This window comes from Malus sylvestris, chromosome 16 (assembly GCF_916048215.2).
Source record: "Malus sylvestris chromosome 16, drMalSylv7.2, whole genome shotgun sequence".
NCBI lineage: Eukaryota > Viridiplantae > Streptophyta > Magnoliopsida > Rosales > Rosaceae > Malus > Malus sylvestris.
Window position 1 is genome coordinate 14657148 of NC_062275.1, and position 26424 is coordinate 14683571.

At 40.7% G+C, this 26424-nt stretch overlaps 3 protein-coding genes and 1 pseudogene across 4 annotated transcripts; 2 read left to right on the forward strand and 2 right to left on the reverse strand.

Annotated features, from left to right (window-relative positions):
- Window positions 1–939: 939 nt before the first annotated feature.
- LOC126609405 (F-box/LRR-repeat protein 4-like) lies at window positions 940–5810 on the reverse strand. Of its 2 annotated transcripts, none has more exons than XM_050277343.1 (8): window positions 5334–5810; window positions 4993–5229; window positions 3619–4025; window positions 3121–3306; window positions 2533–2725; window positions 2137–2213; window positions 1853–1988; window positions 940–1630 (listed from the first exon to the last, which is right to left on the reverse strand). In XM_050277343.1, exons 1-8 carry the CDS (start codon window positions 5598–5600, stop codon window positions 1334–1336), a joined length of 1800 nt encoding a protein of 599 aa, XP_050133300.1. In that variant the 5' UTR covers window positions 5601–5810; the 3' UTR covers window positions 940–1333. The 2 variants fall into 2 exon arrangements, with proteins under 2 accessions (XP_050133300.1, XP_050133299.1); XM_050277342.1 differs by having other exon boundaries at window positions 1838–1988; window positions 5334–5808.
- Window positions 5811–8798: 2988 nt separating this feature from the next.
- On the forward strand, window positions 8799–20555 carry LOC126609141 (putative MO25-like protein At5g47540; annotated as a pseudogene).
- Window positions 20556–22126: 1571 nt separating this feature from the next.
- On the forward strand, window positions 22127–23814 carry LOC126607349 (uncharacterized). The gene has a single exon (XM_050274901.1). The coding sequence runs from the start codon at window positions 22279–22281 to the stop codon at window positions 23629–23631; it is 1353 nt and encodes a 450-aa protein (XP_050130858.1). The 5' UTR covers window positions 22127–22278; the 3' UTR covers window positions 23632–23814.
- A 222-nt stretch (window positions 23815–24036) lies between these two features.
- Window positions 24037–25991, reverse strand: LOC126607351 (BI1-like protein). The gene is made up of 4 exons (XM_050274902.1): window positions 25603–25991; window positions 24917–25030; window positions 24611–24768; window positions 24037–24520 (listed from the first exon to the last, which is right to left on the reverse strand). The coding sequence occupies exons 1-4, from the start codon at window positions 25880–25882 to the stop codon at window positions 24314–24316; spliced, it is 759 nt and encodes a 252-aa protein (XP_050130859.1). The 5' UTR covers window positions 25883–25991; the 3' UTR covers window positions 24037–24313.
- Window positions 25992–26424: the final 433 nt, after the last annotated feature.

Consider the following 26424-nt stretch of genomic DNA (forward strand, 5'->3'; position numbering starts at 1 on the left):
AGTGATGGGGAAAGGTCCCGGTGCTGCTATTTTCATATTTAATTTTACTTCTCACACACCAGCATTTGAATAGCACTATCTTGAACAAATACTGAATTACAACTTCGTATTTTTTGCTAGGTGGATCCATTTTTGCGTGACAAGATTGTAATTGCACTTCAAAAGCTTATATGCGATGATGAATATTCTTAACCACTAAAACTACAAGTCCATGAAATTGCTCCCATAGTTTTAGCTCAAACGAGACAGAAGTTTAAGATTTTAGGTTAGAGTCTCGTTGTTGTAAGAAACTGTGCAACAATGAAAATACTCGAGAAAATTGGCCAGATAGTTACACCATCAGAACATTACTTCTTTTATTTCTTTCTCCAACACTCGGAATAGGAATACTACTATTATTACAAAAGACATTACAAACATTTATTGCTAATATTACAGGGAAAATTTGGAAAAATAACCAAATTTTAGACCCCATATAGAATTATAGCCACCATATTAATTTTATGATAATTATAACCAAAACTTGATGTAAAAGTACTAATATACCCTTAATATTAGGGTTTCTCACAACAATAAAAAAAACCTTTAAACTATCCTAAAATGAGAAATTAATCTTCATCACTTTTTTGTTTTCACTATTCACTTTGCATATGCAATTTCGTATTCTTTCTTTATCCACTGGAAAAATATATTGGAATATATGCAATTTAGTCAGTGAAACACTAAATCGAAGTATCTAATTACAAAAATAATAATTAGCTATGGAATTAGTACCTTCTCAAGAACATTCTCATAGGTTGTCTTGCTAATTAAAGAGAAAGTTAATTCAGTGGCCTCAATCTGCAGTAATCCTCAACATTTTAAGGTAGTTTAAGGGTTGTGTTGTGGTTGTTATGAGAAACCCTAGTATTAAGGGTATATTAATACTTTTACATCAAGTTTTGGTTATAATTATCATAAAATTAAAATGGTGGTTATAATTCTATATGAGATCTAAAATTTGGTTATTTTTCCAAATTTCCCATATTACAGTACGGCCACAAAAAATAAACAACAAAAAAGTTATAAAAAAAAATAAGCAAAAGATCTTGGGCATGCGTACATAACTGGTTCTTACATGCGATGGGTTCACCACCACATGGCGTTCCAATCCGCTATGACAACGTGCCATAAACTTATACATGTCATTGTTCTATTAGAACGGAATGTCAGTGGCGGTGAACCCATTTCATGTAAGTCCTAAGAGAGGATTTGGCTCCAGATGTTGTCTTCTATATATTGCTGTCCTGAATTCAGCAAGCTCAGGGTATGTACATAAAGCGGATCGCGGACATTATAGATCCACGCAAAGATAGGAAATGACAGAGGCTGCCCTCCGTTTGGTTCTTGGGCTAACCTTACACTTCTCAACCAAGACCTTCTTTATGTAGGGGCAACTCGAGACCACCATGGCTACTCCGTCAGAAGTTATGCCCGGGCAATAAACCATGTGGCAGGATGTAAGCATTGTGCAATTTTTAACAAGATGGTTTATACCAACATCTGTTACTTGACGGCAATGTGACAGTACAATGTCCTTCAGGTTTGGACAGCCTTCTCCGAGTTCAGCCATTGCCATGTCCCCCAAATTCTTTTGAAAACGAAAATCATGTTAGGTTGAACACAGATTGGAAAAACGCAATCATGTTAGGTTGTGTGTGAATCAATATGAACATGAAAACTTCCACTGTTTCTTCAAATGTAACAAGGATGCTTCCTGTGCTTCAGATATAAGTCACAAGATACATGTGTTTGTGGGGGGTGAGAAGAGAGTGCAAGAGCGGGAGAGAGAACACACCTGAAGAATGCTCACATCTAGATAACTAATTTGCGGGCAACTTCTTGCAATGGCTATCAATCCAGCATCACCAATTTGGTGGCATCCACTGACATTCAGATATTGTAGGGAGCTACACTGAGCAACAGCAATAAGGGCCTGGTCCCCAACTCTAGTAGTAAAAGGTAAGATTAGGAGATGACCCGTGTGATATACAACGTCACAGACATAATGTAGATAAGATTAGGAGATGACCCATGGGATATACAACGTTAAAGACATAATGTTGATTCTGATCCACAAAACAATGAAAAAGTTACCTATAACAAAACTGGAGGCTAAGGTCTGTTAGTGACCTACAATAGTCTCCAACTGCTACAACTCCCTTGTTTCCAATCTATACCAGAAGGCAACAGATATTATCCAAATAAGTAACGAATAAAGAATTTTTGACAGAAGCGATGTACAAATGAATCTTTTAACTTAAAAGAACACATTTATTGTTGACGATAACATCTCAATAAAGGGAATACGACTCAAATACAGAACCAAGCATTGCATTTCCTTGTTCCTGCATATTGTTCCGTTCTTCCAAACAAAAGGAAATATTGGATAACAGAAAAAAAAAAATCAAAATTAACTATATTCATATTCTGTAAACAGTAAATGAAGAATAAAAAAGGTGGTGATTAAGACTTTGTTAAGTTTGAGAGAACCTCAAAACATCGACTAATGTGAAGTTTCTTCAAATTTCTACAGCCTTTAGCTATATTGCAAATGTCTTCGTCTCCAATACTTGAGCAATCTTCCAGACGAAGAGATTGCAGGAACCGACAGCCTCGTCCAACCTCACTAAGTGCAAAGTTGCCTATCCTTTGGCAATACAATAATGCTAACTCAGTAAGACGCCTGCACATTTTCAAATTCTTTGGATTAACTTACCATCAACAGACAAATGAATAAATAACAAGAATGTAACATCAACTAGGTATTACCATAGGCATGCAAGATATGTTAAAGAACACAAACATCAAATCCGCCAACTGAGCTGAAGTAAACAGTTCCAAGGATACAACTTCTGAATGTCCATAAGTTTCCACCTACGGGCAAAACTGACTGCTAAACATCCATGCTAATTGTATCCTATAACCCATTCAAAGAAAAATACTAGTGAAAGCATGTAGCTCAATGGAATTTTCCCACAGCTTAGCAGCATCAATAAGCTAAACATGAGAACCACTCAAACCATCCATATAATTACCATCTAAATTACCAATTTAAGTTAAACAGAGAGAGGAACATACGGGCAAGATTTTCCAATGGATTCCAGACCCAATGTTCCAATATTGTGACAACCATTCACTTCAAGATGTGTAAGTTCCTTGCAGCCAGTTGCAATTGATTCCAAAGCATTGTCACCCAGAAAGAAACAGTCACTAACAATAAGATTTTTTAACTTCTTACATCCTTTTCCAATAGCCCGTAAACCTCTGAAATGTAGCAGACATGAAAACAAAGAGAGAGTCATTTAACTGTGTGAGTTGAATTAATAAAATGAAACAGACAAGCTCAAAACTTCATCATTTTTCAGTAATCTTAAAAAATGATGTGTGCAGGCACAATCTGAAGTTGAGAAACTGTAGCGCTTCATTCCATAAAGAAGTTTCTTATTGGAAAGCCTCAATAAGAAACTACTAGGGAACAAAGAGAAGATAAAGAATTATGTTTAATTTTTTAATATGTAAGTCCTATTACATTCATGTAATAAATGAAGAGCCAAATTAGGAATAATGAGTACTGACTTATCAGTAAATTTCTGGAAGCTATATAGAGCCAACACCTCCAGCGACAAACAAGAAGTTCCAACAGCAGTCAAAGCCTCATCTGTGACATTAATACATTGTAGTTTCAAAGATTTCAAAGCAGGACATCCTTGGGCCACAGAAACCACCCCTTTGTTGTGTATGAACTCTGCATCCAACGATAAGTTTTCAAGAGACTTGCAGTGTACCCCCACTGCTTCCATTGCAGCATCAGTTATCTTTGCACAGGCAGCGATACCAAGAGACTTTAATGAATTCCCAACACCAAGGGCTAATTCAACCACACATACGTCAGTCAATCCCTCACAAAACCGCAAATTCAAATCTTCAAGCTGCTTGCAACACTTTCCCACGGCAGCTAGTCCCTGATCTCCAACATAGCAACCCTTCATAAACAGAAAATTAAGGTTAGCTGGTGCGCCATGTCGTGTACTTAACATGTATATCAAATAGCAAATATCAATACGATTTTAAAATTATCGGGAACAATTATTGGCACCCCAAAAAATTCATCGGACATGGATACAGGCAGGGGCGGAGCCACCAAGGGACTAGGGTAGTCCCTGGCCCATCCTGACTTTATATGAGGTGGGAACCTCATAGAAGAAAATGAAGCAAACGACGTCGTTAAGTTTTGATTTTAAATTTTTTCGACTGTCTAATGAAACGATAAGTTTGGCATGGGAGTTTTAAAAGAGATGTGCAATTTTAAATGGAAAAAGCAACCCCCCTTCTGGTTCGATTCTCTCACCTAACAGTAATATACACCCTATAATTTTCTAAAGCAACCCACCTTCTTTATTTGCAAACCTCTCCCCCTTGTCCTTTTTCTACTTCTTTGTATTTTCTTTAACCTTCCACAACCTACCTCTTACTTGGTTGTCTGGGTTTTTACATTTTTTCTTCTTAGTATTGAATTTAAGAGAATTTTTTCAATTTTGTGAGGATTACACAAATTGCATATGTCAACATGTTATGAATTCAACTTTTTACACACACTCATATATATATATATATATATATATATATATATATATATATATATATATATATACATATATTTGTGAAAGGCCCATCCTCATTCAGAATTCTGGCTCCGCCACTGGATACAGGTGCATTTTCTCTCCTATGTTTTTACAAGAAGTACAAACATTTTTTGAATGCTTACGGTAAAGAATGCACCTTTAATGAAAGCAAGATTGCAAGACAGTACCCAAAAGAAACCCATGTAGGAATGTACTCATAATTTCCAATTAAGTGTCCAAACGAGGAATTGCAGCCTTCAAGCATTTAAATTGAACTCTAACAAAGCAATAACAAAAGAGATTAAAGGTCAATTAAGCCAAAATTCACCTGCAAATCCAATGATTTCAACAATTTACACTTATCAGCGAGCGAAGTTAGCCCGATACTGGAGACACTGGAGCACCAGATTAAGCTCAACTTTTCGAGCTTGGGGAATCCGTCGCCGATAGCAGTCATACCAGCGTCCGATAAGCTGTTCGAATCAAGCACGCCGTCATCGGACCCATTGGCAGAATGCAGCCTCACCGACGAAACCGCCGCAATGTCAGTCGCGCGCCTCCTCCCCTTCAAAAACACAATCAAAATCATTTAGGCCCTTTTTGTTTTAACGGATAGAATAAGTCGATTTGTATCAAATTGGGGATCGATCGAATCGACTGAGTGATTACGGGGGGAGTAGGGAACGAAATGCTGAGGCGTTCGTCAATGTGAACGGTGCGGACGTTGCGGAAGCGGCGGGCGAGGAGGTCGACGACAAAGTCGGGGCTGCCGGTGGCGCAGATGCGGAGGGTTGTGCGGCTGAGGCGCTCGAGGGAGAGCCAGCGCTTGCAGACGAGAGAGCAGGCGTCGCGGCTGGGCTTGGAGTCGAGCAGCCGGAAGACCTCGACGATCAGCTCGTCGGGGAGACACGCGTTGATCCGATCGTTGCCTCGCATCGCATCGAGATTCGAGATTCCTGAGCTCAGCTATGTGGGGGATCGAACTGGACGAATGAATGCGTGCGTTTTTAGTGTTTTTTTGGAGGGGATGAAGGTGGCGGCGGCGGCGGTTAATATGCGAGGTGGTTTGACGACAATGCCCCTGCCAGGATTCCAAGGCAACGTTTTGTACTTTCTACTTTTGTTTTGGTCCATTTTCCAACTTTCCTCTTTAACCTCCACCTGAAACATGCTTTGCTTTCCTTTTGATTGAGTGCCATGTCAGTTTCGTTTTTGTATAATTATTTCAGTTTTTTTCTCAAAAAAAATTTATTTCAGTTTGAAGTTTTTTTTTTATGGATTTTTATTTTAAAAAATAAAAAATCAAATCAAGTTAAATTTCATATCTTTTAACCTTTCTTTTAAAAATGAAAATGAAAATACTTAGAACTTATGACAAAACGATTAGTAAATATTCTCAGTGTAAATTACTAAACGGTTTGTGTTATCATTCATTAATAAATCAATAGGTTTTTACAAATTTATGTTTTAAAAAAGTAGTAATTTCAAACACGACATGAGAGAATGACTTGTTAACACAATTACATAAAATTTGAAAAGGAAATTTTAATCCTTTGTGCACAAGAATTGAAATCTAGACGCAGCTAGAGCAATAATCAAAGGGATCATGCACATTAGTAGAATTAGGATTCGAACCTTGGGGTCGTATTATATACAAGTTTTTTAGGTAAAGCAGAAGCGCAGAGCGCGCAAAATTTTTTTTATTTATTCACAGAGGCATTTTGTCGAACACTTAATGAGCTTGTCATTAGCCAAACCATGTTGTGCACATATCAATAAATATCGATATATGTCAAATCAATCTTGTTGATGCACAAAACCGGATGGTCTTGGAACAACGTAAATCCGACTGTGAATCTGCAAGTAATGTAAATGACACAAGAGTTATCGTGGTTCACCCCAAGGTTTGGGCTACGTCCACACTGATAGTTGATTCTGTTTCTCTGTAAGTGTATGGATACAAGTGTTTGGGGGAAGTCCCCGGAGAAAGAAGAGAAGGGAGAGGAGAGCCTCGGTGGTGTGAGGTCTCTCCTGAATGTAATGATAGCTTCTCTTAGCCTTCTTAGGCTTGGCTCTTTTGCCTCCCCTAGAATGAGGGTAGGAGTCCCCTTTTATAGAATAAGGGGCTCCTCCTCCTTTACAAAGTATGGGCTTTAGTGTGAGGCCTAAATACAAGGCCCAAGGCCCAAATATACGAGGCCCTAAATATGGTATAAACAGTAGTCCCCCAAGTCTTCAGTCAAGAGAGTCTTTTGGCTGGAGACTTGAAATTCAGTCCATGTGTGGGCCGAAGTAACTAAATGTTGTCTTGAACTGATGCTCGATATGAGGCAGTGCTCAATCTGAAATGACGCTCAACTAGAAGTAGCACACGCTGCGAGACTGCTCGGCCCGTGGCTTATGTTGCCTTGGCTAGCTCGGTTTGCGGCGTTGAAGGTGAGGGAGTCCCTTTTATAGAATAAGGGCTCGTTCCTCAATACATAAATGATGGGCTAGAGTTGATGCTCGCGGCGAGGCGGTTGCTCAGCTGGCGGCGTTTCTCTCTAATGAAGGTGAGGGAGTCCCTTTTATAGAATAAGGGCTCACTCCTCAATACATAAGTGATGGGCTAGAGTCCCCCAAGTATTTTTTTATGAGGCCCAGTTGAGGCCCAATATATGGTACATAATGTAGTCCCCCAAGTCTTTAGTCAATAGAGTCTGTTGGCTGGAGACTTCAATTTGAATCCATGTATGGGCCGAAGTGGCGGTTGTTCAAAGGCGGTATTTGTATACCCTGCACTGAAGCTTTGTAGGTGAAGCTTTGCAGGTGAAACTTTGAAGCTAGAGCTCTGTAAATGAAGCTTTCGAAGCTGGAGCTTTTATAAATGAAGCTTTTGAAGCTAGAGCTCTGTAAATGAAGCTTTTGAAGTTGATTGACATGAGTGATGCTCATGAATGTTTATGTTGATTGACATGAGTGATGCTCATGAATGTTGTCATGAGTGATGCTCGTGAATGTTAACATGAGTGATGCTCATGAATGTTGACATGAATGATGGTCATGAGTGTTTATGTATGATTGTCATGAGTGATGCTCATGAATGTTTATGTATGAATGACATGAGTAATGCTCATGTATAATTTGGAATACTGGGCGTACTTTTGATCGCCTGGTTGGAGCGATTTTGGGCTTATGGGCCTTCGCCCTCCACAACATTCCAGTCCAACCCATTTATTTTGGGCTTGTCGTTGTTCTTTTTTTTTTTTTTTTTTTTTTTTTTTTTTTTTTTTACCCTCTGATGGGGTTTATACATATTACCCTCGGATGGGGTTTATACATATGTCTCCGAAAGATAATAAATTACATCATTCTGGTGGGTATTTATTCCTTGTTTTGGCAGTGTCTCCATGTGCATCCTTTTTGCTTTCCTCTTTTCTGCTTTCTGAAATATTCTCCCAACGACATGATCTTTTTTCTTTTCTGTTCCCTCTTTGATCTCTCCACTTCCAGACACACTGACTTGCTTTTGCTTTTACTTTCCCTTTTCTTTCTCTTTTCCTTTTGCTTTGTCCGCCACTGCCTTTCTCTTTTCTGGGACTGCCCATCACATCACCACCTTCAAGCTCAGAAATATCAGGGATCACGATCAGCTCTCCCTCTTCTCGGCGAGGTTGAGTGACATCAAACCCAAGGTGAGGCTGGACAAGATCCCGGCGAAAACCGGTGTAGAGACATCACGACCCCGGCGTAGAGGAATGTCGTCTGACGTCATCCAACTGGCGAACTCCTGCGAGGTGGTGTTGGGGTTGACAGCGAGGTGGCCTCCACTCCATCGGACGAAAACCTTAGAAATCTATCTCTCTGTCTTCCTCCTATTTCGCCCATCTACAACTCGTGAGTCTGCTTCTCCAGCTCGGCATTTTTATCAGATGCTGCAACAAAATCTGACTTCAACAGGTTGATACGTTCAGGTGACTCACACAGGGAGGAACCAACCTGGGCGATCAATTTAGCAAAGTTACGATTGAGAATCGCTGCTGTTGGGACCCGGTTCTCCTCCACTCGGGTCGGCTTGCTGCTTTAAATCTGACGGGGGTAGGTGGCATGGATGGCGCTGGTGGCAGCTGCTGGGCGGGACTCGACTTCCCAGCCATGGATGCAAAGGACGTGTCGCCCGTCGGTCAAAGGCTCAGCTCCGGTGGCTTTCAGCTCCTCTCGATTGCTCTGCTGCAGCAACAGATCTCCGTCTCCTTCGTCAACAAGTATCCATTTTTGTCAACAGATCTCCCTCATCGCCGCCAGTCCAGCGCCGTTGCTCTCCATACCGTTCGAGGACGACAAGTCCTCCATTTCTGTGCTGGATATGCAGGCGGAACAATCCGACGACGAAGACGACATGGCGTCGCCGTCGCAGTCACCGGAAAAAATTCAGGCGAGCAGGAGGAGCAGAGAGAGTGGAGATCGCGGGTTCCTGCAACTGAATCTGAGAAGATGGCAGACTTGACGGAGATCTTGATGGAGATGGCAGACTCCGGCGGAGAAGACTTTGGGGCAGCTGCTTCCATGCGCTGGGACTGGTTCCCTCCTGCTCTCAACACTTCAAGACCGGTGAGCTTCCCGAGCTCCAAAGAGATCGACCCGGTTAACAGAGAGCTTGAGCTGAGGTCGACGACTGGCCGCAATGAATCGCGGGTTCCGGCGATGGGAAAGAAGCGGACTCGGTTTGTTTTGGGTCAACGAAGCGGACGCTTGGATTCGTCGGAGCACCTCGTTGTAGATCTCCAGCTTCTGCCTGAATCTGGATGGCTGTGCCTGCGATGACAGCACCGCTTGGCTGCCGCGGCTCTCCACGTTCTCGTCGACAGCCATTGAAGAGCTCGGAAAGAGCCTGCTGCTTCCCCTAATCTTTCTCCAGGAGATTTTGGACACGTGTGAAGGTTAAGGGAGAAGTGGAGGTGTTTTTCCAGGAGCTTTTGGATGTTGTTTTTTTTGTAATTTGGATGTTGTTTTTACAAGAACAGAGAGGGATGGAAGAGCACGGGTGTTGGAATTTGGATCTTTTCTGTTTATAGGTTTTTGCAGATTTTGCAGATTCACAGTGGTGAAATTTTATGAAAAAATGAAAGAGAACCGACATAGTTTTTTGTATCGTTTCCCACAGACGGCGCCAAATGTTGATGCACAAAACCGGAGGTCTTGGAACAACGTAAATCCGACCGTGAATCTGCATGAAATGTAAATAACACAAGAGTTATCGTGGTTCACCCCAAGGTTTGGGCTACGTCCACACTGATAGTTGATTCTGTTTCTCTGTAAGTGTATGGATACAAGTGTTTGGGGGAAGTCCCCGGAGAAAGAAGAGAAGGGAGAGGAGAGCCTCGGTGGTGTGAGGTCTCTCCTGAATGTAATGATAGCTTCTCTTAGCCTTCTTAGGCTTGGCTCTTTTGCCTCCCCTAGAATGAGGGTAGGAGTCCCCTTTTATAGAATAAGGGGCTCCTCCTCCTTTACAAAGTATGGGCTTTAGTGTGAGGCCTAAATACAAGGCCCAAGGCCCAAATATACGAGGCCCTAAATATGGTATAAACAAATCTGATGAGTAATATAGAAAAAATTTGTAGAGTGATGTCGACGCAACCTATCGAGATATGCCTAGTAAGCATTATATCAAACACTTGATAGGCACAAACGTAATGTGACATCCCGTCCCAAATTTTATTATTTTATAAATTTTAAAAGCGTGATTTTATGATAATGCCCTAGAGGTGAATGGTTTTTTTTTTTACTTTCATTTACCTACGTATAGTGAGACGTATGGAATTCTTTTAGCGTATTCCTTAAGCACTCGACAATACAGGCTCGTAGACGCAAGCAGAAGAAGATTTGGAGTTACGGTTAAAGTTCTACGAAACTCTAACCCGATAAGTACTTTTATTTTGGTTACAATTTATATTTTTATATGTATATAATTATTAGTATTATTAATTTATTAATTATTGGGAGAATATGAGAAAGGGAGAGAATAGATGTCGGGGAGGAAGAATAGAGGGAACAGGATTGGGCAAAACTGCCCAATCTGGAAGAAGGAAGAAATGGCGAATCAGGAGAAGAAAGAAGGAGAGGATGGCCAACCAAAAAAGGGGAAGGAGGGAAAGGAGGGAGAAGGAAAATGAGGGAACCGCCGGGTCTTCTTCTTGACCCGCACGACCCGGCCAAGCTCCAAGGCTGAATTCACCTATTTCTCGACCACTTTCCGATGAATTGTCTCGAACCACCACCTAGAAACAACTTCCTTGCCTTCCCTCTTCCATTTCCATTCAAAATTAGAAGGAATTTGGTGGTAATTTATTCAAAAACCGAAGGTGGGTGCCGTCAGGAACATTGCTCAAAATCCACCACTTGTGAAACGTTTTCCTTCAATTACCACTACCATTAGACTTCCCTAGAACCCAGGAACAAAGCCCAAGCAGTGGTGGAGGCGTTGGAACAAACCCATAAACCTCTGATGATCAAGTAAAATCTAACCATCAGATTCCTTCATCTGGTTAAGCTTCATCTTCATGTTTGTAGCATAGTCATGTGCGAGCCGGTGTAACTGTTTATTCTCATGCTTGAGCCCTCTAATCTCCTGTTTGGGACTCATCACTTCAGCCGCCAATGATTCAACTTGGCGAGTTCGAGCAAATAGGCGTTGGGCCATATTAGACACAGAACCTGCACACTGAACACTGAGAGCCAGAGAATCCTTAACAGCCAATTCATCAGACCGTTTGGAAAGCAGTCTGTTATCTTTGGGAGTGAGAAGGTTCCTGGCCACCACCGCAGCGGTCATATCATTCTTCATCACGGAATCCCCAACGGTAAGAGGACCAGTAGGGGATAAGAAGGATGAGGGCCATATGTTATCTAGAGAAGGCATGGCTGCCTCTTCAACAAGGTTTAAGTCAGAACGACAGTCGGAGGGGCCAGACATTTTCAAAAGTGTTGAAAAGAGAAGAGGTCGGACAAATCAAGATCTTAGAAGTGCAAGAAGGGAGCTTCTACTGGTGGAGATTCAAGTGTGCTTTGGAACTTAATGCCAGCCTCTATAAAAATCTGCATTCGACGGAGTTTCAGAAATCGAAGAGGCGTCTGCTCAGAAATCGAAGAGGCGTTTGCTTTCTCAAAAGCTGGGCTGCTCAGAGACCACGAGGGCCGATCTCAGAAATCGAAGAGGCGTTTGCTTTCTCAAAAGATGGGCTGCTCAAATACCACGAAGGCTGATCTCAGAAATCGAAGAGGCGTTTACTTTCTCAAAAGTTAGGCTGCTCAGAGATCACGAGGGCCGATCTCAGAAATCGAAGAGGCATCTGCTTTTTCAGCCTTGTCAGCACATGTCACATGCACACTTAGCTTTGCGGAAATTACGGGCATTCTATCGAAGATTTCTGGTGAAGTAGAAAGCACGTAAATCTTACTGTTCAATCATCCACTTTCCACACGCACCATCAGCTCATGGGTACCACATATAACTTTGCCAAAGATCTCTAACAAAGTTTAGACACATGAAGCTTGCAGCTCCCACTACATCGCTATGACCAAGAAGAGTAAAAGAATAGCAAAGAAACAACACTAACAAAGTTTAGACACATAAATTTTGAAGGTCTAGCTACCATATTATTACCCACAAGGGTAAAGGAACAGCACCACTGCTGGATAATTGGAAAGTCCCTGTGTGTCAACCTCTGTGCTCCGTGGCAAGGTAGACTAGCAAACATGCCCAACCTTTACTCACATTCGAGAAAACACTCCCAACAAGATTGCTTGCTCCAAAATCGAAGAGGCACCGCCCTTCGAATCTCGAGAGCCAGACTCCTAACATGATTACTTTCTCAAAAATCGAAGAGACACCGCTCTTCGAATCTCGAGAGCCAGACTCCCAGCAGGATTGCTTTCTCAAAAATCGAAGAGGCATCGTTCTCCGAATCTCGAGAGCCAGATCCCCTACAGGATTGCTTGTTCGAAAACCGAAGAGGCACCGCTTTCTCAACTTCGAGAGCCAGATCTCCTTGGATAAAGCTTGTCTGTAATCTTCACACGCAACATCAGCTTTCCAGATACCACAGACCACTTTTTCAAAGTGCTCTGACAGAGTTAAAACACGTGAAGCTAGCAACTCCCACTACCGTGCTATGACCAAGCAGGGTAAAGGAATATCATTACTACTTGTTGTTAGGGATACTCCTATATATGTCGACCTCCATCCTTAATGGACAGGCAGACCTGCAAAAATGCTCAACCCTTCCTCATATCTGAGAGGGCACTCCCAACGAAGCCTCTTGAAATACTCAGTTTTCTTTCCCCCCGATAATACCTCTGCAAACAAGCTACACCAGAGCAAGAATATCTCATATCATCAGGGTTAAAAGTAAGAGTATCTCATATCATGCTTTTTCCCTATTTTTCCTTTGGCTTTGTTCTTACCTGCAAGACAAGGAGAAATAGAGCAATCAGTCAGCACTTGGAATCAAGCTTCCAGTCAGGAACTGACTGCCTGGAACCCCTTACCTGATTACTTACCTGGCATTGCTCTCGAGTACTCATCTTCAACATCTTATGCTTCCAGAGAAGATACCACATCTGCCTGAGGAACAGATAGGGAAAGTGAGAAGGATACAAGGAAGCATGTGGAGACAAGGGTAACAAAACACGTGCCGATACATCCATTACTTTGTCAACAACAAAAGTATCCCATATCAGCAGGGTCGAACGTACTCTAGATTTGATGGACTTGTTTTGACCCTCAAATTCTTTAGTCGGCCTTATATTCTGGAGGAATCCAGAAAACCCTCAAGCCCAGTTCAAGAATAAGCCTGTGGAAAGTTACTTCTTCAAAAGCAAAAGTATCTTATATCATATCTTCTCTTTTTTCTTCTCTTTATCCTTCATGCTGCCTGCAAGATAGGGAGAATGAGAACAATCAGCCGAACTCGAAATCAAACTTCTGATCTGGGACTGATTGCTTGGAGCTCTGATTGCTTACCTTGTCTGTCACCTTTTTCAGCAGATCCCCTAGGTCGGCGACTTGGGGGACTCCTACTACATGGTTTGTATCGCGCTTGACCAAGCCTGAAACTACATGTAAGCTTCAAATGAAATTGATACATTACCTTGTGCATCTCCACCAGTTAAAGATACCACCCCTGGATGGAGGAAGAGTACTTCCAGAGAAGATGCCACATCTACCTATGAGACAGATAAGGCAAGTGAAGACGATACCACACTTCGATACTTAGAAGTTTCGTGATTACGAGATCATTCTCCCACAATATTTCCTAATGTCATTTGTACTAAATCATTCACTTGTACTCACTAAATGAGAGCTTGAACCTATGTACTTGTGTAAACCCTTCACAATTAATGAGAACTATTCTACTCCGTGGACGTAGCCAATCAGGGTGAACCACGTACATCTTGTGTTTGCTTTCCTGTCTCTATCCATTTACATACTTATCCACACTAATGACCGGAGCAATCTAGCGAAGATCACAAACTTAATACTTTCTGTTGTACCAAAGTCCTCACTGATTTTGTGCATCAACAATCCTTAAGTCCTTACCTTTTTGCGTTGGTAATGGATGAGTTAACAGGACATATTCAAGATGATATTCCTTGGTGTATGCTTTTCGCAAACGATATAATGTTGATAGATGAAACTCAGGAATGGGTAAATGCGAAGCTTAACCTTTGGAGAGAAGTGTTGGAATCTAAAGGTCTTCGCCTAAGCCGATCAAAGACATAATATATGGAGTGCAAGTTCAGTGCAAATGGAGGCCAAAATGAGTTAGGGGTGAGCATTGGAGATTAGGAAATACCAAAGAGCGACCGTTTTCGCTACTTAGGATCTATCTTGCAAAAGAACAGAGAATTAGATGGAGATTTCAACCATAGAATACAAGCTGGATGGATGAAGTGGAAGAGTGCATCCGGCGTGTTGTGTGACCGTCATAGGCCACTGAAGCTCAAGGAAAAATTTTATAGGACGACAATAAGGCCAGCGATGCTGTATGGCATAGAATGTTGGGCGGTGAAGCATCAACACGTACACAAAATGGGTGTAGTGGAGATGAGGATGCTTCGTTGGATGTGTGGGCACACGAGAAAGGATAAGATTAGGAATGAGGATATCCGAGGTAAAGTAGGAGTAGCCGAAATTGAAGGAAAGATGAGAGAAAATCAGTTACGGTGGTTTGGACATGTGCAAAGAAGGCCTACTGACGCTCCGGTTCGAAGATGTGACTACGGGATAGAGGTTCAGGGCCGAATGGTAGAGGAAGACCTAGGAAGACCTAGGAAAACTTTGGAAGAGACCCTAAGAAAAGACTTAGAGTACTTGGATCTAACGGAGGACATGACACAAAACCGAGCGCAATGACGTTCTAGGATTCATATAGTCGACCCCACTTAGTGGGAAAAGGCTTTGTTGTTGTTGTTGTTGGGGTTTACACTTTAGCGAAAAACACCCCATTAGTTCATAAAATAAATAAATAAATAAATAAATAAACTGTACTTACTTTGTAAAGGAAGAAGGGAACCAAAAGAATTTCATGACTAAGAATCAATTAGAGCATGACATGTGGATGGACGCGGGTTTTTCTTTAACTGTGCTCTTGCAATGTTTTACATAAAACTTGTAGGTGTTGGGGGTTTAATTAATGATATGCAAGTTTAGTTTTTTTAAGCAGACGTTGTTTAACTTTATTATAGGTTTTGGAAGAAGTTTGAAAAGAATTTCACGACAATGAAATGTATGATTTCTGGAGATGGGGAGACCGAACCAAATATGGATCACGTTTCACAGCTTGCTTTTGAGATTTGTAAGGAGGATGTTCTTGATCTTCTAATTCACAAGTTACCTATACTGGGATGGGAAGTAAGTTATGGTAATTTTTATCATACTGCCTAGCATATGAAGTGTTGATGCACAAAACTGGATGTCTTGGAACAACGTAAATCCGACCGTGAATCTGCAAGTAATGTAAATGACACAAGATGTATCATGGTTCACCCCAAGGTTTGGGCTACGTCCACACTGATTATGTATTTATTTGAGGGAGAGAGAGCTCTGAGAGTGAGAGCTTTGAGAGGGGGTGAGAGGGCTTAGGAATTGACCTAAGAGATTGCCCCCCCTTCCCAATTGTGAGGGTGAGGGGTCATTTTTATAGAATAAGGACTCTTCACTTATTACATATTTGCCCCTTCCTTTATCACATAATTACATTTAAGTCCTCCAAGTATTTGTATGAGACCTAATACGAGGCCCTAAATATGGTATAAACATGAAGCATTGGTTGCACGTGATGATGAATTGTTTTCAATACAGGCAAGAAAGGATTTGGTCCATTGTTGGTCCATATTGATGAAGCAAAAGGTTGAATCAACTTATTGCTGTGCAGAATACATGGGGAACCATTTGGAATTATTAGACTTTCTTGTCGTGTAGTAAGTTTGTTAATGTTTTATTAGTACGTCTGTGTAAAATAGGGATTTTTACTCTGTGTTTTTACCACTTGTATCCTCCCACACTTTTTAGAGGTTTGTAAGTTTTATTTGATCTGTCCCTTTCTCCTTCAATTTTTGGAGAATTTGTTTTTGGCTGCCAAACCGTGTGTCTGTTTTACAAATTAATTTTGTTAATTGGCAAGGCCGCTTTGTTTATTGTCATGTCACAATTTTGGTTCTCAATCTATGTAATAAACTACAGTTAGCATTGATTCTCAGATGCTACTTACTTATACATTCTATTTCATGAATGCATGTATGTTTCCATTAATAAATTTGACTATTTTAAAATTTGTTAATAAATTTGACTACTTTCAGTTTCTTTACCTAAATTTCCAGTAAGTCAACAACGGACTCATGCACGTAGCTAGGTGTAATTTCACCATCAGCTGCGACCAATGGGACATTGGGATATTGTCCTAATGTTTTATACTTGTTGTCATACTTTTTCAACTGGTAGATTAGTATTGCACGACACTTATTGGTTTCTTTTTCAAACAGCTATGATAACAAGGAAATTGCTTTGAATTGTGAGAATATGTTGAGGGATTGCATTAGATTCCCTGCACTTGCAAAGTAAGACATTCAAACTTTTTATCTTTTTTTTTCCTGCTAATGGTTGTTGCAAGTTAGTAGTGATCTTGCTAAAGTAGATCATATTTTGTAAAATGAGATGCTCTGTTACATTCCATTTGTTTGGATCAAAACTTGAACTTTGGGCTCAGGAAAGGGGCTGGCCCAAAAGGATGCCTAAAGGAAGAATCGGCCTAAGCCCAGCCAAAGCCCAGAAAGCAGAAAAGGGCTTTTCTGACTTGGTGCAGCTCATGAAGACCACTTGCTCACCTACCTAAAGGCCAAGTGGTATAGACTGACCAGCTATACAGCCCATAAAGTACTTTATAATGGCAGAACAAGTTAAAAAACTGATGAGTCACTGCCTCTCAAGTTGCATTCGAGCAAGGCTGCTGCTACAAGAGGCCAAGCTGAGTTGTCTATAAAAGAAGAAAGAGAAATCAGGATTAAGGACACTCAAACAAACAAACAAATGCAAGCACAAACTCTGCTCAAAGCCAGATTTGCCTTCAAAACGAAGCTGTAGTCAGCCCAAGCCTTCATCCCTCTCGAGACAAGCCTTCACTCAAACCCTTGTAATAGCTCTGCTACCCTGTTCAACCTTGATGTAGTATCGATTTCTCTTTGTAAACTCCTCTCCTTATCTCTCCCTAAAAGCTCTCAGACCCTTGATAAGCCACAAAGATAGGAACCTGCAAGACGACCAGGCTTGCCCGACAAGGTTAAACCTTGCCCGACCTTCTTTGTTTTTGTCTTTTCATTCATTAGCCTAGCAATATGTTGTATACTTCCAGTTGTATTCAAGTTATATCTAGTAAGATGACTATTAAAAGAATCTCTTAGTACTTGGATCCGATTTGAATATATCTTCATTGTTCAAACCAGATCTAAGTTCTAAGCCCTCGGGCATGTAAATTTGGTCAGTTGAAAGTCCTTGGCCTCAAGGCATAAAAAAGAACCTTATGTGGACTTAACCCATCCACGATAGTCCTTGATAAACAAGAAGTCCGAAGTTACTTGGGGTGCAAATAATCGACATACCCCTTAGTTTTATTTCTATTATATTATGATTATCATAGAACGCTTAAGCATGGAATGGATTCTGATAGGATGCCTCAAGGCCTACACCTAAGGCCCCACAAAGGCACCTATTTGGATTCATTCCATTCCGCGGTCTAGAACGTTTGAGTATAAGAACGAATTCTGATGGGAAGCCTCAAAGCCTACACCTAAGGCCCCACAAAGGCACCTATTTGGGTTCGTTCTATCTCTCAGATTCGGGTAATCAGAAGTATAATAGTTGTAAGGCTCCTGCAATCAATCGAACGAATATTATATGTTCGAGCACTGGTTTAGTTATTGATGGGAAGCCTCAAGGCCTACACCTAAGGCCCCACAAAGGCACCTGTTATAACTAACACGGTTTCTCGGGCATATATATATATATATACAACTAAAACGCGACATCCATTTTACATCTGCCATGCTAAAGATGGCAGTGGCACGCCTGAGTACTTAGAAGTTAATCTTGATTGTGAGCCTCAAGGCCTACACCTAAGGCCCCACAAAGGCACCTCTCAAAGTTAACGCTGTCCTTCTCTACAAGCCTTGCCCGACAAGCCGTGCCTGACGAGTCTTGCCCGATAAGCCTTGCCCGACGAGGCTTGCCCGACAAAGCCCGACAGTGAAGCAGAAGCCCGACAGCAGCCCTCAACCGGCGCCAACCTCCCGGGGAGCTGTGCGCTCATCGGCCAGGAAACGTCCCCGATGGAAATTCCTGACGCGAACACCATTAATGATAATTAATGATAATTAATGGTTGTTCGTTCTTTTTATATTTTAAGTGTTTCTATTTTCCTTCTAACTGGCAAGCAAATTTCTTTTATTTGCACATTTGATTTGTGTAGTGTTTTGCAGATACATATTGGAGTCCGCGAGCTTTGAGTTGTTCTTCAAATATGTGGAGCTGCCTAACTTTGACGTTGCTTCTGATGCGTTCTTTACCTTTAAGGTCAGAATCATGAACTTCTTTGATGTTGGACCTTTCTAAACATTGATGAGCTTTTGTGGCCCTATCTGTTCGCTCATAATATGTCCTGAATTTGGCAGGATCTACTTACTAAACATGGAACAATGGTATCTGAATTTTTGACTGCTCACTATGACGAGGTTTGCTTACGCTTTTTCTTACTATAAATTTATGTACAAATATGGTCAGTGGCAATCGTAGCAGTGTGACTTTTCATATGTTTATGTTAATTAAATATTTTACACATACGCTATCTGCTTGATTAAGACGCTTTTTCACTAGTGTATTGTTACATTCTAGTGTATACTATTCTTTTGATTTATGAGATGCTCTCAAAGATAAATTGTATATGGATTTTAGCTTCGCTCCGAATTCCTCTTGGAGACTCCAAATTCACATATAATGAAGCGCTACATTTTAGAAGTTTGGTACCTGAAAGTCGTGATGACGTTGCTCTAGGTATTGAATTTATTATTGCTAGTACTCTCTAGGACTATGGATGACCAAGCTATGGGTACTACATTGAAATGTACGCAAATAGTGTTACTCTGTGCATTTAGCATGCTGTTTAATATTTTTCTTTTAATATGAGCAGGATTCAAGTAAAAACATCCAAATCTCTGCCTTCCACATCTTCAAGGTGCGTCCCCTGCTCATTTTTCCTCTCCTGCTTCCTAGATGTGCGTGTTTGTATGAATGTGATAGAACATGGAGTGCATTTTGTACGCTGCTTTTTGAACTTCATGCAATGAGGGATGTGGGTTGGAACAATGTACAGATTCATATATCGTACGAGTCAATTTTGTATGATGCAGTCTGATATTGATGCCTTAACTTCTCGTTTGCATGGTCTAAAATATCTATAATATCCCGATATTTCCATCGAAATTTTCGTGTTTTTGGACTACCGATATTTCCGATATCATCGATATTTTAGACCTTACTAAGTCACTCATGTATCTTATCATGCAATGTATAAAGTGTAAAATATTGTACTAATTCATTATATATAAATGATTATGATGTGTTTAAACTTCTTTCATTAATTATTACATATTTTCTATACACAATGTTTGCCAGCTCGCTATATAATCAACTTAAATCAGTTATATCTATCATGCAATGCATTTCTTTCCAATTTTTTGTGATAAACTAATAGATAATTGACTAAATAAGCATCCTGCAAAGTTTCAATAAAAATTTCCAAGTTTTTCTTACAATTTCCGTGGTTTTTATTCAATTTTTATCGATATCGATAATATCCCGATATTTCCATTGAAATTTCTGTGTTTTTAAACTACCGATATTTCCGATATCATCGATATTTTATACCTTGCTCGTTTGTCAACTTCATAAATAAAAGTCTCAGATTACTCCGGTTCCCACCCGTGTTTCTCATTTTTCTCATTTTGTTCATTATTGATTATTATATATCTGTGTTCTAAATGCAGGTCTTTGTTGCGAATCCTAATAAGCCACAGGAAGTAGAACTTATCTTGGCTAAAAACCATGAAAAGTTGACAGACTTGCTTCACAATCTTTCTGCCGGAAAAGGTTCTTAACTTGTTACTTTTCTGACCATGCAACTCTTTGTATGAATTGGCTTGTGAAAGGATGATGGTGCTTCCAAAAATATTGAAACTTTCATGTTGCTTTCATCCCCGTTGATTTATAGTCTCTTTGCAGGTGATGAAGATGAGCAATTTGAAGAAGAAAAGGAGCTGATCATCAAGGAAATCGAAAGAGTATCTCAACTAGTTAACCTGTAGAATACTACCTCACATCTGCTTCTTGTGCTTGTTCTGAAATTGTATTTTCTGCAATGATCGTATGACAAAACGCCATGTGCCAAGAAAAGGGATAAGAGAATGGACGGAGTATAATGCTTTCAAGAGTGGGGTGTGTCAAGATCTGTATGCTCTTTTGACATAATGTTGTAAAATCTTCGAAAAAGTATGTAAAAATGGTTGGTTTTGGGTGCTCATGAGCACTTATGAGTTATATGTGTTCTGTAGGTTTGCCATTTTATGGAGATTTTGTTTGTTGCTTTGTTTGATCAAACTCCTCCAGAATGGAGAGTTGTACATGATGATGATTGTGAGGTGAATTTTAAAACTAGTTTGCTTCTAGAAGTTGCCTATTATCTATGGAATATGATTCTTAGAGTTAGAAGCATCGCATTGCTTCCTCAAGTCATGATTGATTTGGATATTTAGTTGACTTTTTTTTTACGATAAATTTACATTAAGGGATGAAAGGAATAAGTTGGTATCGAACTCACAATTTAACATGCGTTTTGTGTAAGAACTAAAAACAGAAAAATAAGTTTTTAACAAATGAGGAAGGGCCAAGAAAGACCTCACTGTGGATTCCTCTTGCTCTTTATGCTCTTGGACGTCTGAGACCATTGTTCATATTATTAGAGATTGCGTCTCTGTCGACTTCTCGGCTCAATGCACTGGAAATATAGGTGTTCTTAGGAATAAGATCCATGATTGGCTTGGTGGGCTTTCTGTCAGGTGATTGATGCTAAGATTTGGAGGCTATATTTTGGACTAAAATTTGCAGTTGACAAGAGTATTTCAAGATTACGTGTCGGGATGGATTCAACTCTTACCAACTTTCGTTCTTTTGTCAACATCATTGATTGGTGCATGTCTACTGAGAGAAGAACATAGTGGTAAATGACATTGTCAATTGGAACTATAATATAGATCTTGAGTACCATTATTTTGAGAAGAGTAAATTGTAATTATGGTTCTTTAACTTTAACTCAATTGGAGCAATGGTCCATCAACTAAAAATCTATTACCATTGGTCCCTCAACTCATCAAAACGTGCAGTTATGGTCCCTCAATTAAAAATTCATTACCATTGATCCCTCAACTTTAATAACTGGAGAAATTGTCCCTTAACTTTAACTCAATTGTAGCAATAATCATTCCAACATAACTCGTTTTGACAAAAAATTTGACGTAGTTGACGAAAAAGACTATAATTACACATTTTGATGAGTTGAGGAACCCTAATTAGATAAATGGTTATTCCAACATAATTTATTTTGATAAAATTTTGACGAAATTGATGAAAATGATTATAACTACATATTTTGATAAGTGAAGAGACCAATAATAATGAATTTTTTGTTAAGGAACTGTTACTGTAATTAAAATTGAAATTTGAAGGGAACCAATTATTTGATGGTACGATAGGACTCGAAGTATTCGAGTGATCCACCCCCTTACGCTACAATACAAAAACAGAAAAATATCAATTTTAGCATTTAAACGGGTATTTAATTCAAATTTCCTTTTTTTCAAAATATTAAAGCTAGATTACGCCACCCATGTCACTATTATTGTAAAGTGTATTTATTCGGTACGAATAGAGCTCCGGGTTAATCTCGGACTCCGAATCCGATTGCAGAAAATCTCTAACCCCCAAAAATTTCCACAAAAATCTCGAAAACTCCGAAATCTCCTCCTCTCACGGATGAATTTCTTCAACTCGGTCTTCTCCGACGAGCCCCTTCCCTCCGACGATCCGCACTACGACGCCCCAAACGACGGCGTCAACCCTAACCCGGAGTCGGATCCGGAACCGGAACTAAGTTCGCGTCCGAATTCCGGCACCGGGGCATGGAGCTTTGGAGGTCTGATCACGACTCTGGCGACGAAGTCCGGATCCGTTATGAAGAACTACCGCCGGGATCTCGAGGAGTTCGGGTCCGAGTTGAAGAAGGAGACGGCGGTGATCCGGGAGGTGGCTTCGCGCGCCGTCAAGGATCTTCCGGGTTCGCTCGAGGTCGGCGCGTCGGTGGCTCAGGAATCGCTGGAGACGGTGGGCCAGGCGATCGATGATATCGGAAGCACCGTCTGGAAATCGACGACGGAGATCATCTCTCACGGTAGGGACGCAATCTCAGCTGATGATGATGTTGAATCTGATAATTTGGATGATAATGTTAGTGGTAATCGTGAGATTAGTGGTGATAATAAGAGATTGAGTAGCAGTGGTATTGATTTGAGAAAGTACAGTAGGTTTGAAGCTCAGGTGCGTGCGGTTCAGAGTAATTTGAATACTTATTTGGAGGAACCGGAGGATTTGGAGAGCTATGGGAGCTGGAAATTAAGGTTTGTGTTGGACGAAAAGGCGGAGGAAGTCGAGAATTTGATGAGGGAAAATGGAGTGATTGGTGAGATTTATGGGGAGATTGTGCCTGGTAAGGTTGATAGTGAGAGCTTCTGGTCTAGGTACTTTTATCGGGTGCATAAGCTGAAGGAAGCCGAGGAGGCGAGAGCGAAACTCGTGAATCGGGCAATTTCGGGGGCGGAAGAGGATTTGAGTTGGGATTTTGATGATGATGATGATGATAAAGATAAAGATGTAGGGAAGGAAGAGGGTGATGGGTCGGATTTGAAGGTTGGTTCGAGTGGGACTGTAGAGTTGGAGAAGCAAAAGCAAGCTTCTTGTGAAGGTGCTGCAATGGAGGGTGACAATGTTGAGAGTGTTGAAGTTGCTGCAAGGGAGTCTGTGAGTAGTGATGGTGGGGATAAGGCAGAGTCGAAATCTGATGGAGTGTCGGAAGGGAAGACGGATGGTGGTGATTCTTGGAAAGAGAGCGATGTTTCGATTGTTTCGAGCCAGCCCTCGATGCCTGAGGAAGAGGATCTTGGGTGGGATGAGATTGAAGATTTAGGAAGCATTGATGAGAACGAAGGGGACGCAACGGGGAGCAGTGCGAATAGAGCGAATTTACATAAGCGGCTCAGTGCAGCAGAGGAAGAGGAGGATTTGAGCTGGGATATCGAAGATGATGAAGAAGATGTCACTATTAAATCATGACGAAACTGCAGTCACAAGATCATCGCAAGCATTGTGAAGATAATTGTTTTATTTGGTTGTTATACGACATAAATACGTTCTCTTATCTGTTCTGTGAAGTTTTAAGTGATTTACATTTGCATTTATGTCACATTTTATAGTTGAATAAAATTAGAAACCCGATACGGGGTTTCCTTGGCTATACATTCAACGGAGTTCCTTGCACCCTTCAGTTCACGTTATGTCACATTTCGGGTACAAATTTCGAAGGTGCACCGTGCAAATGCTTCGGAGTTGAGCATGGAGAATCATCCTTAAAAACCAAGTACATTATCTCGTTTATATCGGCACCTGGTAGATACATTCATGGCATCAATAGCCGGGGCTTTGCCGGTAAATAGTGAGCGAAAAGGAGAAAATCCGGTGTTCGAACAAGTTGAGTAACCAAATCCATACAATGTAAAATGTTTCGCATAAATGAGATGTAGCACACTTGGTTTGGGCAAATGTAAAAATACTAAGAAATCGGCGTAAAGTGAGGCAGCTCACTCGGCTTTAGAACTGTTTGGAGAGTCAAAGGGAAACATATACGCTACATCCACAATGATTATGTTCGGGCTTGGACTATATATACTATGTCCACACTGAGTTTAGCCAAAACCAGACTGCAGAGAGTTGAGTCGGTAGTCGGTACTTGGCATGACTAATTGTTGCTTTGCCTCAGCATCCGCAATATAGTCAGGAACAGGTTGAGAATGTCAAGATAAAGAGTGATGGAGGCCCAAATGTACTCATCGTATGTGAAGCGCTTGATCAGGTTGTCAGTGTCATAGACGATGTACCCAGAGAAAATGATAGCGCCAATGGCACCATATATGGCATTAGTTGTAGGGCCAAGAGGGAAGAACATCTGCAAGAGGGTACACGATCACCAAGTCAGGTCGATATTCCAAGTATTTAGGGAAAAGTACTGAACAAATTAATAGAAAGACAATCCGACCTGCATGAAACCGGTTAGGAGGAGGACAATGAGGCCAGTGAACAACACTGGTCCGAGGAAGCTGAAGTCCTTGCCCTTCCTCGACGCCCAGAAGGTGTAAGCAGTCAAGGATGCAACCACAGCTGAGGTTAGAATCAAAGCTTCAAGCACAATTGCTCCTGAAAGCACAAACATAATCAGATGAGTGTAATTCCAAAAGCTAAGGAATTCCACAAAGATGAAAAATCAGCAACCGAAATAAACACTACAATCTCGGATTGCAAGATGTCAGTAAAAACATTCAAAATGTAGGGAAATAAGACTAACCGTCTGTATTCGCGACGGCCACGCCAACTGTGACACTCAAACTCAGAGTGAAAAGCCCAAGGAAGACAAAATTGAGGGGATGCTTCTGCTGATACACATGCAGGGGCCACAACACTGTGTCGAAATTCAAGGTTAATAAGATAAAGCAAAATAAGAAAATAATGTAGAAAACAAAAACCCAGCAGTGGATATTGTAGTAATTAGAAAAAACACCCCAAGAAAGAAGAAACTATAAATTTTATAGAAAAAAAACTTCCAAGACTCATAAAAGAACCCCTCACCCAACAGACAATTAGATCAATGGGTAATTCAATGAAAATCTACCTTAGAAAACAGGCATTTTCGAGTTTGATATCAATCCGATCATATTCATATCACAGACCCGATAAATTTCTCAAATTTTCCAATTATTTGTAACCATGTAACCGCATCATAGATAGCAAAACTAGCAAAATCAAACAATACCCAAATTCGAAATAAAAAGACCTAGATCGCCCACAGAAAAGTCAAATCTGAATCAATTTCAAAATCTAGTACCAAATAACCACCCCGCAAAACCCCAATTCAAAGAAAAAGCCTCGATCTTTGATTCAAAATACCAAATTCAGATCTAAAACCAACACCCATAAACGCAAATCCCACAACTAATGCAACAAATAAGGGTTTTTGTGATTAGGGTTACGTACAGATTAGGGGAAGGATGGCGAAGAAGAGGAGAATTCCAGGGCTGCCCTTGAGGAGATCGTTGATCGGAGCGTAGAGGACGGTGACGAAGGAGATCATAGTGGTCAAAACCATCTGGGCGGCCAAGATTCCGTACACCTTGCGGATGAATCCCCATCGGAGTTGGTTCTCGCCTTTACTCAGACCTGGGTACAGCAACTCCCCCGACTCTATGTCCACCTCCGCCGCCTTGCCGCCGCTGTTCGTACCCACCTCCGTGTACCCGTGCATCTTGTTCATCATTTTCTCTCTCTCTTGCTCGAGAACTTTCTCTGGAATTTTCTCGGGAAAATTGGGAGGGCGAGGGGAAAGGTCGTTGTAGAAGGATGATGGGGGTTTGTTTCTTCTGGTTGGTGGATGATATATAATAATTCGGTAAAAAAATAAAAATTGGACTTTTTGGCGTTTTGATAGATTGACTTGCGGGTGTCGTTTGGACTGTGACGCTGCGTTAAATAAAATTTAATTAGGATTTTAATTAAAGGAAAACTAATGAAAATGGCTTAAAAACTTTGTGTTTTAATGATAAGGATAAAATAAAGGAAACTTTGTGTTTTAATGATAAGGACAAAATAAAGGGTAAAGTGAATAGTATCAAGTTTGACTTTTTAGTGTAAAAATGTGGTTTTTCATTAAAGTGAACAGTACCGTGGGCTTTTCATTAAAACTCTCAATTAATTAAATGGTTTAAAATGCATTAACATAAGATTAGGTCAAGTGGCAGTGACATATTCGATAATGTCAAATTGTCATATAAAAATGGGGAAGGGATCGGAATATCCTAT

Coding starts and splice junctions, on each gene's coding strand:
- LOC126607349 (XM_050274901.1), top strand. CDS start 22,279: ATGAATTTCTTCAACTCGGTCTTCTCCGACGAGCCCCTTCCCTCCGAC.
- LOC126607351 (XM_050274902.1), bottom strand. CDS start 25,882: ATGATGAACAAGATGCACGGGTACACGGAGGTGGGTACGAACAGCGGC. Junction 25,031..25,602: donor CGCCATCCTTCCCCTAATCT/GTACGTAACCCT, acceptor ATTTCGACACAG/TGTTGTGGCCCCTGCATGTG. Junction 24,769..24,916: donor GGCCGTCGCGAATACAGACG/GTTAGTCTTATT, acceptor TTGTGCTTTCAG/GAGCAATTGTGCTTGAAGCT.
- LOC126609405 (XM_050277342.1), bottom strand. CDS start 5,600: ATGCGAGGCAACGATCGGATCAACGCGTGTCTCCCCGACGAGCTGATC. Junction 3,307..3,618: donor TTCCAGAAATTTACTGATAA/GTCAGTACTCAT, acceptor GCTACATTTCAG/AGGTTTACGGGCTATTGGAA. Junction 1,631..1,837: donor TAGATGTGAGCATTCTTCAG/GTGTGTTCTCTC, acceptor CGTTTTCAAAAG/AATTTGGGGGACATGGCAAT.